This window comes from Apostichopus japonicus, chromosome 13 (assembly GCF_037975245.1).
Source record: "Apostichopus japonicus isolate 1M-3 chromosome 13, ASM3797524v1, whole genome shotgun sequence".
In the NCBI taxonomy this organism is placed as follows: domain Eukaryota; kingdom Metazoa; phylum Echinodermata; class Holothuroidea; order Aspidochirotida; family Stichopodidae; genus Apostichopus; species Apostichopus japonicus.
Window position 1 is genome coordinate 5,600,696 of NC_092573.1, and position 15,478 is coordinate 5,616,173.

The 15,478-nt window shown below is 36.4% G+C and overlaps 1 protein-coding gene across 1 annotated transcript; it reads left to right on the forward strand.

Annotated features, from left to right (window-relative positions):
* Nucleotides 1-2,937: 2,937 nt before the first annotated feature.
* On the forward strand, nt 2,938-14,976 carry LOC139978575 (complement factor H-like). Its single transcript, XM_071988897.1, has 10 exons — nt 2,938-3,106; nt 4,275-4,304; nt 6,676-6,840; nt 7,107-7,289; nt 7,585-7,758; nt 8,827-9,003; nt 9,301-9,471; nt 10,584-10,769; nt 11,819-12,013; nt 13,034-14,976. Exons 1-10 carry the CDS (start codon nt 3,052-3,054, stop codon nt 13,099-13,101), a joined length of 1,404 nt encoding a protein of 467 aa, XP_071844998.1. The 5' UTR covers nt 2,938-3,051; the 3' UTR covers nt 13,102-14,976.
* The last annotated feature ends 502 nt before the right edge of the window (nt 14,977-15,478 follow it).

The window sequence follows — 15,478 nt, forward strand, 5'->3', positions numbered from 1 at the left end:
AGAAACACCTAGGTAATTATTTTACATTAGTCCCAGTTGCTAAGTAGTGCATATTGTGTCTGGTTTTTCAACTGTGTCTGGCTTTTCATATCCTTGTTTAACTTTGCCTTCCAGATTTTAATATTCCCATTCACAATATCTGCATGACGTATTTAAGCTTGTCGTTGCTGTGTTACGGTTTAATGTACATTGCAAAACTGGGTATTTCTAGAAGACACTACAAGCTGACTAAACAAAGCAAACAACCGACAATTGTACAAGCTATGTAGACAACAAACCTTGACACATTCACTACAACGTGCAAAGTAGCTGTTGGAAAGAATCTGAAATATGACACATTTATCTAAGATATATGTTTGGTTTTTCACATATTTCGTAATAGCGCCATAAATGTGTAATGGTATCCCATGTCTCCGCTGTAATGATGTGCTGTTCAATTGTACGTCCAACAGAACATTTAGTAGGAAATTCCACGAGAACATCGGTTGCTGCTCGTAATCTATAGATTATATTCTGTAGCCTGCCTACTCATTATTGTAGTGCGCGTGCGCGCTACAATATTGGCATTACTGGCCGAGCGAACGATACCTACATGACTGGGCGTTGAAACTTAAAGTTTCATATAGTCAATGGACATTTGCAGTTTCAGAAGCTAGCTGCGTAGCCAACTTTTTCTGAGCCGGTCGCGGCGCTCACTAGCGCCATCACTTTATAGGTACTCACATGAATACTCCATGGTGTGTTGTCCGATCAAAAAATAACACCATGAACAACCGGAAAGCTCTTCCTTTAATTCTGCAAGCACTCCACGCGCATATTGCGTATTTCCAGGCAAATCTTGTTCTAGTTAAGAAGGGTTTCTTTTCCCTAGTTTTTAGTTGAGGCAATTGCCATTACGATCACCGTTGTTATGTTGTCGATGATGCGATTTAAAATTGTAATACACATTGAAAAATAGACTAATCACAATCAAGTGATTCAAAATAACAAAACAAATAGAAAAGATAATGTTTTATAGCTAAAAAATTAAATAAAATGTAATAATACATATACCTTATATATGTGACAGAATGGCTTACCCTTGATAATCTATCGTGTTCTTTTCCATAATTGTACGTATTTCTGAACAGCAATCTGAGTAGAAAGTTATCAATGAATATTGACAGAGCAAAGACACTATTACTTAGGACCTCAGGTAATTTAGTCAGTTTAATAATGTGCCACAATGTTGAATTTCTCTTGAAATACAAGGAACACACAACTTCACTTCATTGATTTATTTTTCCGCAGCCAGATGAACTATTTCACATAATTGACTGCATTAATATATCACATAGTCGAGAAACTAAGGAAGTATTCTAGGAAAGCGTCGCCGCTAACCTAACTACAGTGATTCGGTTAAACATATAAAAATACCGACAATCGAGGAAGTTCTTTGATAAGCTATCGACTGTTTAATTAAACATTCCATTCAATCGTGGGATTGCTACCTTCTTTTTCAAGTCATCTATTTTTTCGCATTGATTGAAGGATATATCAAGTTCACTGTTAGAGTCTCAGAGAAGATCATTTTCAATTATGTGGATTGCAAAAACGGTTTTTGCTTTTTACCTTTTTGTTCTGTTAGAACTATAGTCTTGTGTTTATAAAACGAGGTTACTTTGCCATGATCTGTGTGTGTGTATGTGTATGTGTATGGGTGCGTGTGTGTGTGATTAAAGTAAATACCAAGATTTCCAGCAATCTCTTTTCCTGGAACATTTGGTAGTGGTATTTGACGAATGCCGGATCTTGAGATGGTATGAAGTGCAATGGTTATGATGGCAGACTACAATAGGCAATCCCTTCCACAAAAATGCAAGAATTAGGGAGTTGAAAACAAATCCTTCTATAGACAGAGATAATCAGAATTTTTAATATCAATATATCGGTTCTGTTTGAATAAGGATTATTATCAACTTGCTATGCTCATGACCTTCATTGAGTCCGTCATGTCATTATCATATGTCGACACGGTTGATTAAACAATATGATAGTCCACTCTCTTGACATAGCCCTATAATTGCGTTACTCATAGGTTTCAAAACATGACAGTGCTACACTTTGCCCCAGAATATGGTATATGCATAGGCGTATGGGAAGACATATCACGAGTGGGATGGTTGGGGGGGGGGTCAGGGAAGGTGTTTGGTCTTAAAATCATGTCCCTGATTTGCAAACATTCATGACAATGAGTTAATGTTTGTTTAAATTTGCCATGAAAAATAAGTGCCATTGTCTTGAAATCTTCACACACAAAATTGCTCGGGAGGGGGGTTACCTGCCGCCCGCAGACCGGCCTCACACGCCTATGGGTTTATTGTTTGTTTCAAACGTTCAAGGATAACATGTATCGCGATGTGACAGTGTTTAATAATACACTTATCCAATAGCAATTTCTTTCGGAACGTATTTTTAAGTATAGTCGTACCACAATTATTAATAGACCATTGGCCTACACACTAAAATCGTTACTTTCTAAGGCCGCTAGAGCATAGATAAAAATTTTCAACTGACATATCCTACCGACCATTTGATAGCTGGTGGCTTGGTTTATCAGTGCACATTCAATTTTTGCCACCAAAACTGTTTAGATTTTGAAATCTAATCTCGCGCTGCAAAATCTTGTCTCACCCAATATTTTCTAAAATACCTTAAATCACCTTTAGTCCTCCAGATTATTAGACCATAAGTAGTTTGTTACATCCACTTCAACATCCAACAAAAAAAGGACGATCAGTCAGTTTTCGCTCGTAAAAGCGTAAGATTAGCAACATCAGTTTCATCATATCACCAAAATAAACGTTCGTCATTAGTAATAATTAATAATAATAAAAAACAGGGGCTGTACTTTGTGCACCACATATGTTGCAATCAAATTTGAATGATTAGAATTTCCGCTGTGGGTATATTGACACTGTTGTTGAACAGTTCAAATTCCAATTCACATTTACCGACAGACAACGATCGACGGTTGAATATAGGATAAAGAATTTTAATCTCCACTTCAAGATGGTGCAAGTTTCATCTGTGTATCTATTATCGGCATTGACCATTGTCAACTGGGGTGAGTAAACCATAACATATTTTAACTTTTATGATATTATACTTGCACCATTCAGAACTACCATTCTGGCTTCTTCAATCTATTGTAACATTTCCCTTTTCAGCGCCCAATTTACATCTCATTCATACACAAACACTCATACCGATGATACACGTAACGAGGCACTATGCTCGTTGAACAGGCCCGTGGCCAGAGTCATATTTCTCAATTGGGGGTTGGGCGGGATGTGGTGGAGAGGGGAGGGGTGGATGGGCGGAGAATGTCGGCTGATGTCTGTCGTGGGCTGGGGTCTTGATATGGGTAAAGGGGCTTAGAAACAAACTGAATGATCTCTTACATCATTTGTACAACTATTTCAGCGTGCTTTAATAAATGTAGGCCATTTGGAAGAAAGTATGATGTTTAATTATGGGACGGGGTTGGGAGGAGATGGGGTGGGGAGGGTGGAGTTGGAAGGGAAGGGACATGTGACTAAGGCCCTGTCAATGAATAATATTGATCCTCTGTTTTTCGCCATGAATGTGCATTACAACGTCGGTTCATGTTTGAAAATATTGAATTATTAAATTCATACAGGTTACATTTCCTTTTGACATATTTGATTTATGAGAATGTCAAATATGGAAACTTTGATTAGCTTTATAGTTTTAGAAGAATCCTCTGTGAACCAATGATATTGCGGAAACTTTCTGTCTAACTTATACAATATCATAGGCAGATTTTAAAAGTGAGCTGGAATAATTGATTACATTTAGACTAACAGTTAATTAATAGTTAAATTTTATTTCCATTGTTTAAATAAAAATGGAAAGCGTATGCGTGAAACTTTAGCATTCCATTAAAGTTAATCTAAGCAGGCCTCACGTTTAGAAAGTTGGAAAGGCAAAATTTATTACGAAGTTGACACCATGCCTTTATTGTATATGTCGACTTCCTCTACAGATCAATATCTCAGTTATGTTTGTTTTAAATCAATACCAATTATTACTTAATGAAGAAGCCGATATCAAATCATTATATTCAATTGAAACCATATTGTCAATATAACAACAAAACGCAATTAATATGATAAGCTATTTAAATAAAGGCTTCATGTGTTTTCTTTCCCTTATTCTTATATCAGATTACAGATTAACTTGATTTTAACCCCGTGCTTTTTCTTACACAGGTTACTCGTTAGGCATTTGCCAATCAGGGGGTAAGTCTACAAGACTACTTAAAATTAAGTGCCGCTTGGTCAATATATTGAGAACGACAATCAGCCACCCCCCCCCCCAAAAAAAAAAAAAAACCAACGGTGGAAACTACCGGAAAGGGAAGCCTTTTCTAGGAAATTGAATCATATAATTAGGCCTTGAACAGGCAAGGAATGACATTAAATAGAGATCGAAGTATACTTTCTATTTCTTAAGCATGAACATGATTAGTTTGTTTGTCAACAGGTAAATCAAGTCAAAATTACCGAATAAAAATCTAGGTAACATCGGAAGTAACGAAGTCGAAGACACCATGCTAGATTTGTTGAAAAATTAACAACATGCAGGAAACAATTGTGTTGAATTTTGGTTCAGTTTGAAATTTTTTGTCACTCAGACACTTTGTTGTGTTCCGAGTTCATTAAATGTAAAAGGCAATAGGGACAGAACCCCCAACCCCACCGCCCCTCCCCCAAATTAACCCTAAAAAAATGTCTCGAGTGTTTACTGCATGGCTGGAAATACTGATCATTAAATCCATCTGATATACGCCATCATTGCTAAATATAGCATTATAGTCATTCCATTATTTTATGATAACCGATGCGTCTATATATTTTCCATCAATCCTTCGCTGTATATATAGAATCGTTTCGCTTTAGTTAACATTTTACACAATGACAGCGCAAAATCACAATGGAATACAAATATATGAAGATGCAAAATATGATCGATATGTATGATGATTCTTATCTATATAAATCAAGAGATTTATCTAAAGTTTCATGACAAAGTCCAGAAATCAGTCGTTGTTTTCATCGGGGAGGGAAGTTCGAAATAAACGTGTATGATAGCGTGAACGATGCGTTTAATTTCACGGACAACAAGGCAATATTTTCACCTTGTTTTTTTGTCAGGGTCTCGACTCTTCAGATTATATGCAGGGTAATAAAAATACGGTGTTTGCTTTGATATTGTTGCCAGCAAATTATTAGCTCTCAATTTGAACTGGTAACACGACACTGTTTCATATATATTTGTCTGAACCGTTGCCCACGGCAACTTTACAGCAGGAGGATGAAAGCAAATAACTTGTTGCTAAAATAACTATTTCCATGTTAGAGAGTACTTCAATGTTAGAGAGTTTGAATATGTAAAGACCAAAAACCAATTTTTATTTCACTGACCTTAACCAGAACATTGACTATGTTAGCTGTTGCCCATTTATTTCATTTTTCTCTGACTTTATCAGCTTTACGAGGGATTATTAGGATAGTAACTATACAGCCATATATACCCTACACATAAAAATAACATTAATTTCAAGCAGATATACAAAGGAAGAAACCAGTTGCATATGAAAAACAAGATAAAATATGACAAACTAAAATAAAATTACTAAAAAATGTGAGAAAAAAATACAAACCAAGGAAGTAGATATATCGTTTGCATAATGTTCATTTATATACTGTCTTTGTTGAAATAAATGAAGAACTTCATAGATGATTAAATGATACCTCACTTTCAATATATACGATACGACAACTATTCTAAGTTTAGAGATTTTAATGAAAATCAGGAAATATACGAAAAAGTGGTAGATAGACGGTCCCCAGTTTGTGTCAAACCACAGGAGGGCAAAGTGGGCTTGAAGCTCATTTTTTGTTACCAAAGAGGAGGTTTTCAAAGCTTTTTGAAAGATAATCGGAACTTTACCTTGTTTGTAATTTCTTTCTCTGCATGAAAGCTTTATAGATAATGTAATTTCTTCTTCTTCTTTGTGATATCTATGAATGCAACCGCAAATAAGACACTGATGGAGATGAAACAAGAACTTCAAGTTATGATGCCCGGTGAAATATGTAATATCGGATGTATTTGTCTCTCCGTGCATAAATCAACAGACACAATCAATGCACAGAATGATCGACGAATAAAGCAAGAAATTTATTAGGAGTTTGTATATACTGGAATGATATTTTATTTTAGAATAACAGATGAAAGATACTCAGGTGTTTATGGAACGTTCTGATCTCTCATAGGTCCCATACTATAAAACATTACCGTTCTTGCCATTGTGGAGGGGGGGGGGACAGTACATCTATAGAAGTGTTGCAAAGGGGTCCCCGGATCAGGACGGCCAGCAAGATTATATTGGTGCCAATCCCTTGTTTAGACTGTTTTGGGACTAGTTTGAGAGGACGTTATGTTGTTCATATCTATTGTTGTATATGTGTAGCATAAATACAGCCATGAACCATTTTTTACAGTATCATGATTTGGCGTGATAGTAATCGATTTTGATGTTATGTTATATAATATATTCACACATGATTTAATTTATGTAAATTTAATCGTGTTCTACTGTGACAGAGTGCGCTGCTGACTACTTTGTTCCTGAAATCAGCCTTTTACCCGATAAGGATTGCTACAGTGATGGCGATTCAGTCGACCTCACCTGTGACGGACACTTTGGTGGACCATCAACTAACCAATGCATTGGTGGCAGCTGGACCCTGCCTACTTCTACATGCGAAGGTAGATATATCTAAATAATAGAATCATCAGAGATTATCCATTCATATTGCTTTATAACTTAAATTGCCTACATTTTTTTAGGTTTTCAATAACATTAGTATAAGAGTAATGCTAATACAGAAAGAAAATTAACATTAATATGTTGAGATTACCAAACATAGGCCCGAACAAAACAGTGATATAACACTCCACCCCACCCCACTCCCACCACACCCCACCACACCCCACCCCCTCGTTTACTTTAATTCTTTGTTTTTATTTTTCAGTCTTTATCTGTCAACGACCTATGGGAGATCCAGCTCTTATGCTGAGCCCTAATGAGTCAACTTACACTGCCAGGGATCTCGTCACCTATAGCTGTATGGAAGGATATATTTTAATAGGTACAGATCAAGCAACTTGCGATCAACCAGGGGAATGGAATCCTTCAACAGTACCAGACTGCTTAGGTATTTCTACATAGCTAAATTTATCAATTAAAATGTAAGTAAACATAACAAATAAAATCGTAAATAGTCAATGAAATTCAAAGGGTATACACGTTTATTTTTCTTGAAAGTTGTTTGACAGTCAAGCCCCCCCCCCCCAAGAAAATGGTAGAATTTGAAACAAAAGATAAAAAGTTCAGTCTAAAAAGTTACACGATATGATAATATATTTGACAATCAACATACTTTTTTCAACATTTTCAAATTTTTCTATTGTATTTATAACTGCTTTTGATTTATCTTCATTTGTTTACAGTTGCATGTCCTACCCCGAATGTATCTAACGGTACGTTAAGTTTTCCTGGCCCATACCAGGAAGGTGATACCGTCATAGTTACATGTGACGATGGTTTCAGCCGAGGATTTGGCCTAGGATCGCCACCTATTACTTGTACAGAAGATGGGTGGGACTCAGAACCAGTATGCTACGGTACGTTATATGGGTACATGCATGAAGGCATTAACAGCTCCCTGAGATCATACCGTGGAACTTCCATGTTACACTGCAGTGCAGAAGGAAAGCACGCCGTGAACAAGCAGTAATAATGACTCTGTATCTCGGGTTTGGCCAGCCAGCGGCCATAAATTGATGTATCACATAATCATGAAAGACTTTGATCGTCAAACTACAAGTGAAGCTTTCATGCGGTGTAATAGTATAATAATAAATATATGATACTGTAAAATAAAGGACACTTTGATACATATCATGAAGCAATATAAAACAGTATTACAGTTCAAAGTGTAGGAGAATGGGTTTTGTGCTGGTCATGAGCGAGTACTATGAATAAGTCTCGAAATTTGTTACTATGGAACGCCAGCAGTGACCAGGGTCCTGAAACCTATCAGGAGTACATGACATGATATGACTTTGAGTCACACGGTCATCATCTCTAATAGCTCCCTGGCGGTCCCGTGATATCACCATGCAGTTATATACATTCATTAACTTGACTTAAAAGGTGTATTGGCCGTATATTCTATATATGTGCAATGTGTATAGTCTACCCATCATATCAAGTTCGTATGGACATTATTGACCTACGCCTCCACACTACTTCAGTTTACTATACGAATCTGTTTGTGCAATTTGATTGTGCTGGAAAAGTCAATATATATAATATTGAGTAATAAACGGAACACACCTACTTGGTAAATTAAAAAAAAAAAAAAACAGTTATTCGCTTACATCGAGTGCTTCTATATAGTTAAAAGAGGTTAGGCACTGTCACGTGTCAGACAGTAACATTAAAAGACGTTTGTAATTTGATCCTACTCCTTGACAATAAGGGAATTGCAAAAGGAGATTTTTGTTCGTTTTTGAATCTTTCTTTAACAAAATAAAGATATGAAATGGAGATATTTATTGAACATTACAAAGTGATGTGTGAAAAACCTCTAATTCATACCGTAATTCAACAATAGTGAAAAGAGGTAACATAATTGTTGTACCTCCTTTGACTGAAGTATCTTAACTTTTTTATACCCTTCTCTGTAGCTGACTGCCTGGTTCCAGCAGTTGATAATTCTGACCACATGAGTGATCGAGAACTCACACACGAAGAGACCATTGAGATTCATTGCAATGATGGTTACTCGTATAACCAAGGGCATGATTTCCAAGTACAGTGTAACGATAGCGTTATCACAAGTGGTACTCCGGACGTGTGTCACTGTAAGTATAACACCATAACACCTAAATTGATTGTGTTTGTTTGGTGCAAAATGTTGCAACAGATTAATTACATCAGTTGACCGTATAAGCCGTCAACTAATGTAAATACATTGTAAAATATCTCAAAATGGTAACACGGTCATTGTTCGTAGCACCATCAGAGTGTAACTGGGTAGAATAGGCAACAATAATTCAAGTGTTATCTATCATGATCCTATCATGATGCAAGTCATCATATAATTATTGGACTATTAAAATGAAAAAAAAGGCAAAAGTCTCGCTGTTTTTACTTCCTAGTGGACTGTGATCCTCTGAGTCATCCAATTAATGGCGAGGTTTCAGGAAACTATCTTCACGGTACAACTGCCTTCTACACATGTGACTTTAATTCAAAACTGAATGGTTCAACTGAAGCAACGTGTGAAGATGGCGTCTGGAGTAATGGTGCTGGAGTATACAAATGTTACGGTGAGTGTTGCGATTCCTCCGATACCTGACAATTACTATGAAACTGATGAAAATAAGACATCGATGACATCCTACCGCAGCTGATTAATTCTTTAATTTTAAAAGAGAAGCCACCCAAGGTAGACTAGATTGGGCACGAAGGTGAAACAACATAGCCGATCCACTCTCAACCCCATGCACTCTCCTTACTTCTAGACTGTAAGCGTATGATCCTATTTAAAGGCATTGAAGACTCGCCCCAAACCGCGTGCGGCCATCTGTTGCTTACAAGTGACGTTTTGTTCGTGTCGCTACAAAATGCAGACAGTAATGAAACGTGATACCTTAATTGTTATCTTTAGCTGGACCTGAGATGTCCATCGCTGTATCGTTTGTATACTGTGCTGTGGGTATTGACCGCAGCTGTATGTACTGACTGTACACTAGTGTCTAATTACCAAAGGGGCGGTGTGTGTATTTTCTGGAATCGATGAAGGTTTTTAACACTTCTGTTACACCTCATTCGAAACTAGGTCAGATTACCGGCATTAGACATTTCTTTTGCGCGAGTCTTCACACCCTTTAAGATCCTGCATCTAGTTTAAGATCCTGCTTCTTACATACAAAGCAATATACAGGCTTGCCTCTCAATATATCACTGACCTTCTTGCTCCTTTGCGTCGGTCAACGACAGTTATGCTTCGCTCTTCCTATCATGCGCATTTGCAATGAACTCCTGGTCCACGTACCCGCACTCATTATGGCGATCGTGCCTTTTCTGTCGCTGCGCCTTCTCTTTGGAACCAATTCCCATTTCACGTTCGTGACTCTCCCTCCCTCTGTATTTTCAAGAGACAACTTCAAACATTTCTGTTTAATTCTTAGTTTTTTCCCTTGGTTTCCTTTTTCTCTTTCCTACTTCGTAAAGCGCTTTGAAACGCTGTATTAAGCGCTTTATAAATGTAATTTATTATTTCTATTATGATCTGACGTTGACTAAAAGTGGGATTAATGATAGCATATCTCAGCTTGTATCGTTTAAAATATATGCAAATGAACGGGGATTTAAAGTTTGATCATTGAATTTTCCTGTGAAAAATAATATCTATTTCCTCATATCTTTCTATATGCAGAATTCACGTGCACTGTGCCCGAAATATCTGACGAAGAATTGAGTTTGGAACCAAACAAGTCAGTCTACAATGGTTCCGAGGTCATTGAATATTCATGTCCTGATGACATGATGCTGGTTGGCAAATCAAACAGCACCTGTGTGGATCAAGATCTGTGGGATATGACACCACCAACCTGTGAATCAGGTACAACGGCATGGTTGTCTAACCTGCATGGTTTTCTTGTTTGTTGATGTTATGCAGATATTGAAAGTAATACTTAGTTTTGAATTTCTGATATTTACTGACGTGAAAGCATTACATATTCAAATGATCTTTCCGAAGTATAATCAGGGAGATGCTATTGAATCTTGGTATAATTATGTAAGGGAAGGTGCGGATTCTATCCAGCCGGTAGATTTGTGTAAGTCAGGACTTCAGAAATTATACAATAACCCATGTTAGGTGTTGGTACCAAAAGGGTTATTTTGGTCGCAAACAATATGACACTTATTGAGAAAAACTTCCACACTGTATAAGTTTAAAATGGCTTCTCATTACATGTTTCCTAACTCGAGATATGGTTGATTAAATGGAATCTGTTTGATCTGCCTTAATCCTGGATTATCCCCTGGAGTAGATCACATTAAGGAGTCTGTGATGTGATAACGGCAAATGTTCTTCAAAAGATTAATTTTTCTTTATAGTCTACTTGTTGACATATCGTAAAAACCTCATACATTTGAGATTTTTGCGTATTACTGTTGCGGTCATCTGTTTTTTCCCCATAATTTTAATAAAAATAGAACCTTTTTTTAGAAAAATCGAAAAATAAATATTACAATTATCATAAAGAGAATCAAAACCATTATTTTTCACATGAATTGCCGTAATGACATCATTCACTCTGATGTATGTCAGTTGCAAAATGCCACTACATTTGAAACGTCCATAACTGCGACAAATAAAATGCTATGAGAATGTGGATTTGACCTAAAGATTCAGCATATTTCAAGTAGTCAACTTCAGCTACCGGAATATTCTCATATTGGAATATTCTCATGAGTCTCATATATCTCTCATGATAATTGGACAATAGTTGAACGGGAGAATCGATTTCCCGCGATTACTTTTGCGATTTAAAGGCCTACCATCAATACATCCAGTACAATCCTCCTTTAGGGTTAATCTAAGTTAAAGATATAGCACTTTGGAAGAAATCATACACTGTATATACTTTCTGTTTGCACTATCAGTCCAGGTGTCAACGTGCACTGCTCCGACTGTCACAGACGATGGGTTACGGTTTGAACCTAGCAAGGACTCTTACAGCATCGGTGAAACGATTACTTACTCTTGTGATGGAGACTTGGAACTTAAAGGGACAGTGTCAGCTACCTGTGAGGATGAAAACCAATGGAACCCACCATCTCTGCCTATATGCAGTTCAGGTACATTATTTTATATCAAATTGTTAACTAAACCTTTTGGAGATCTCTTTAATTGATGATAAAGCTCTCATAACCAAAGCTACACATATATCATACTATGTAATATGAACAATGTAGACCTATGACTGTTAATGTTCGCAGTCAGTATGTAAGTTCGACTACTTAAGGTAATCGAAATAGTAAAAAGAAACCTAAGCAGACATATATTATGCTTGTTGACATTTTCCAAGCGACTGCCTTCAACGTTAGAAACAGCCCCCTCCACCCCCGCATCTACTTTGTCGTCTGTTTTAGCCTGCGGTTCTTCAACGAGAAGCTCGATTTTCATATTTTGAAATATCTTATTTTCTCAAAGCTCGACTAACATTCCGACAAATACAATTTTATATCTTTATGTCTTGAATTGTGTTCAATTGGTCTCCAATGATATAGGCCTAATGATGCGTTGGTTGAAGCTTCGTGGTGTTTGATAGGGAACAAGGGGTGCCAATTATTATTATTGTTTGTTTTTTCCACCAAACACTGACTTTCACAGAAAATGTTTACCCTTACGGCATTTTACTTATTTTCTTTCAAGGGTTTGGGATTGACCTTTCCTAGATTTTTGTTGTCCATTCATAAGGGCTTAACTTGTTTTGTAAGTTTGAAAATTACGTTATACACATGTTGCAGTGTCCTGGGTCTGAGGAGGGCCCATACCAGTCACAACCAAGTCCCAGCCAATATCCAAGCATATCCCAATGCTACGATTTAGTTTGACAACACGCACGTATACCATTGTTACCACAACAAACACATGTACCCATTGTACCCTAATATATCTAAATATATACAAAGAACACATCAAAAAGGCAGATCTATATCCACGTTTACGAAAAAATGTTAAAACGTAATGCCTTATGTTTTTAATTCAGTTCTTTCTCTTGAATACGTCATGAAATGCAAAAATTGTACTACTCGTGTAAGAGAAATAATTGAGTTGATTATTATTTAATTATTAATGTTTTGCTTTCTCAACAGGTCATGTTCATCGTGTGGCAATTCTACTCATGTCTGTCTCAGTATTCCTACCAAAGTATTTCGCATAACTTGGTGTGTTATATTGATTGACATAAACAACAGCTTAGGCTAGGGCTAACAAATCATCAACTGCCTTATTATTAGAGAAAAATAGTCGTTTTCTATATTTTCAGTCGGTTGTGAATGAGCGAAGTTAACGTGATATCAAACTGTTTTCTTAAAATATTAAACAGGTTTGGAACAAAATTTCCACGCTTGGAAGTGTTAGAAAATTAAATTATTAGATCGTGGCCTGCAAACGGATTGCCGTCCATGTTATATGATGCTCTACAAATTCTTATATTCGTTTTATAAATTACAGTCACTAACAATGTAAAATCAAGCAGCTGGAGATACTAAGATGTTTTTATATTTAAAGTTTGTCTACAGATAAAGGTCTTTCCAACGTTTCTTGAACAGCATTTTACGACACAGTACAGATCATAATATATGGTATCAAGCGAAACCACCCCCCCCTTACCCCACCTTTCAACGTTGTTCCTCCGAAAGGATAAACTGCCAGCAGACCGCCCCCTCACATCGAGTCCTTATCGATGTGATTGGGACAATATCAGAAACCGATGTCGTCTCTAAGCATATTGCAAGTCTTACAAGGGAGGGAGGGAGGGGGCAGGATGGGAGCCCGGAGATATGAGCCCGGGATCAGTCAGGAGGTCCAGGAAAGATGATGCAGGAATATATGATACTCTACTTTCATAATACGCTTAGAGGACACAAAAGCTAACTGTCAGTATTAGGCTATGTGTGATAGAGATTATTATCATGACTTCCAAAACTTCACCAAACAAGCTAAGAAATGAAGAAAGAATAAATGATTGCAACTGGGATATATCACGCTCATATGAAAAGTCATTTTAACATTTAATGGGGAATTTTAGATATCTGGAATTGTTTCTTATACGAGATTACTAAAACTTTATTTCAGATATCTAAAATTAAATTCGAGATATCTGAAATTAAATTCGAGATATCTTAAATTGTATTTCAGATATCTAAAATGAATTTCGAGATATCTAAAATGGATTTCGAGATATCTGTAATTGAATTTCGAGATATCTGAAATTGAATTCGAGATATCTGAAATTGAACTCGAGATATCCAAAATTGAATTCGAGATATCTTAAATTCCTGATTACATGTTATAACGGCTTTCCATACGCTCGAGGCTGAAGACTTAATCGATTTTAAATATCACATAACATCGAGCTTCAAGTGATTCAAATAGTTACGTTTTCTTTTTACTTATAACCATGTTTAAATGTCTATCGAAATCATCTTAGAAGGATAACAAGGCTGGCGGAATTATATTTTACAACTGGAACAGGAACGCACTTTTTGTTAAATTTAATACTTTTATAAGAGAAGAAAAGGTGAAATGATGTAGCAGAGATGAAACATTACAACTAACGTAATAAGAATAAAGTGTTATATTTCAAATATATATATTAATAGAAATTAACTAATAACTTAACGCATTTTGACTGTTGAAACATTTATTGCTCTAAGTTATAATTTTTATTTAAGAAAAGTTAGCATGAGATATATATTGAAAAAAATAACGAAGATTTACACATGTTGTGTCCTACTTTTCTAGAATATATAACGATATCACAGAGACCTCCAGCCTTTACCAACAGATATTAGTGAACATTAAACGAATACGAAAACGATTCTTCAAATGACAGCAAAAGGAAAGCAAAACGAAATTAGTAGATTTAATTAATTATACCTTTTAATATTTTGGCTCTATAAGTGATCCATCAGTGTAGACATTAAGCCTGCATGGTGACTTATAAATACTTTATTACTAACATACAAACTGTAAGACGGAGACCAGCGACTTGAGGAATATAACCTCTTGAAATAAATATTTAAAAAAATCATTATAGGCGGACAAGATATTGTATTGAGTTATCAGTTTTTATATTTCCGACTTTTTTAGTAGATAGCTGGCGACAGAGGAGAGGAGAATTCAACAATAATAAATATTGAATGAGAGGGGGTGGATGAGGGTGGGGAGGCAGGAGGGTGGAGAGGAATAATCTTCGAAAGCTATTTGGTATATTCGAATGCTCCCTGCACCACAAGTTCTAGTATTTTGTTTCCAACGTGGCAACATTGTTTTTAGTACAGTGCTATTTCTTTTATATTACAACCAAAGGGACCTCTGTTATCAAATATTTCTACTCCCCCCAAAGGTACTTCTACATTAAAGAATGGAACACGGGACCACCCTAACCGGTTTCGAACCTCTACACATATACAATCAGCGTCGATAGCCTCTATAGATGGTTAGTGTGTCCGCGTCTACAGCGGGAGGCCCGGGTTCGAATCCCAGTGGGTTTCTTGGTCTGTATGCCTCTTACCGATTAAGGCAAACAGGTA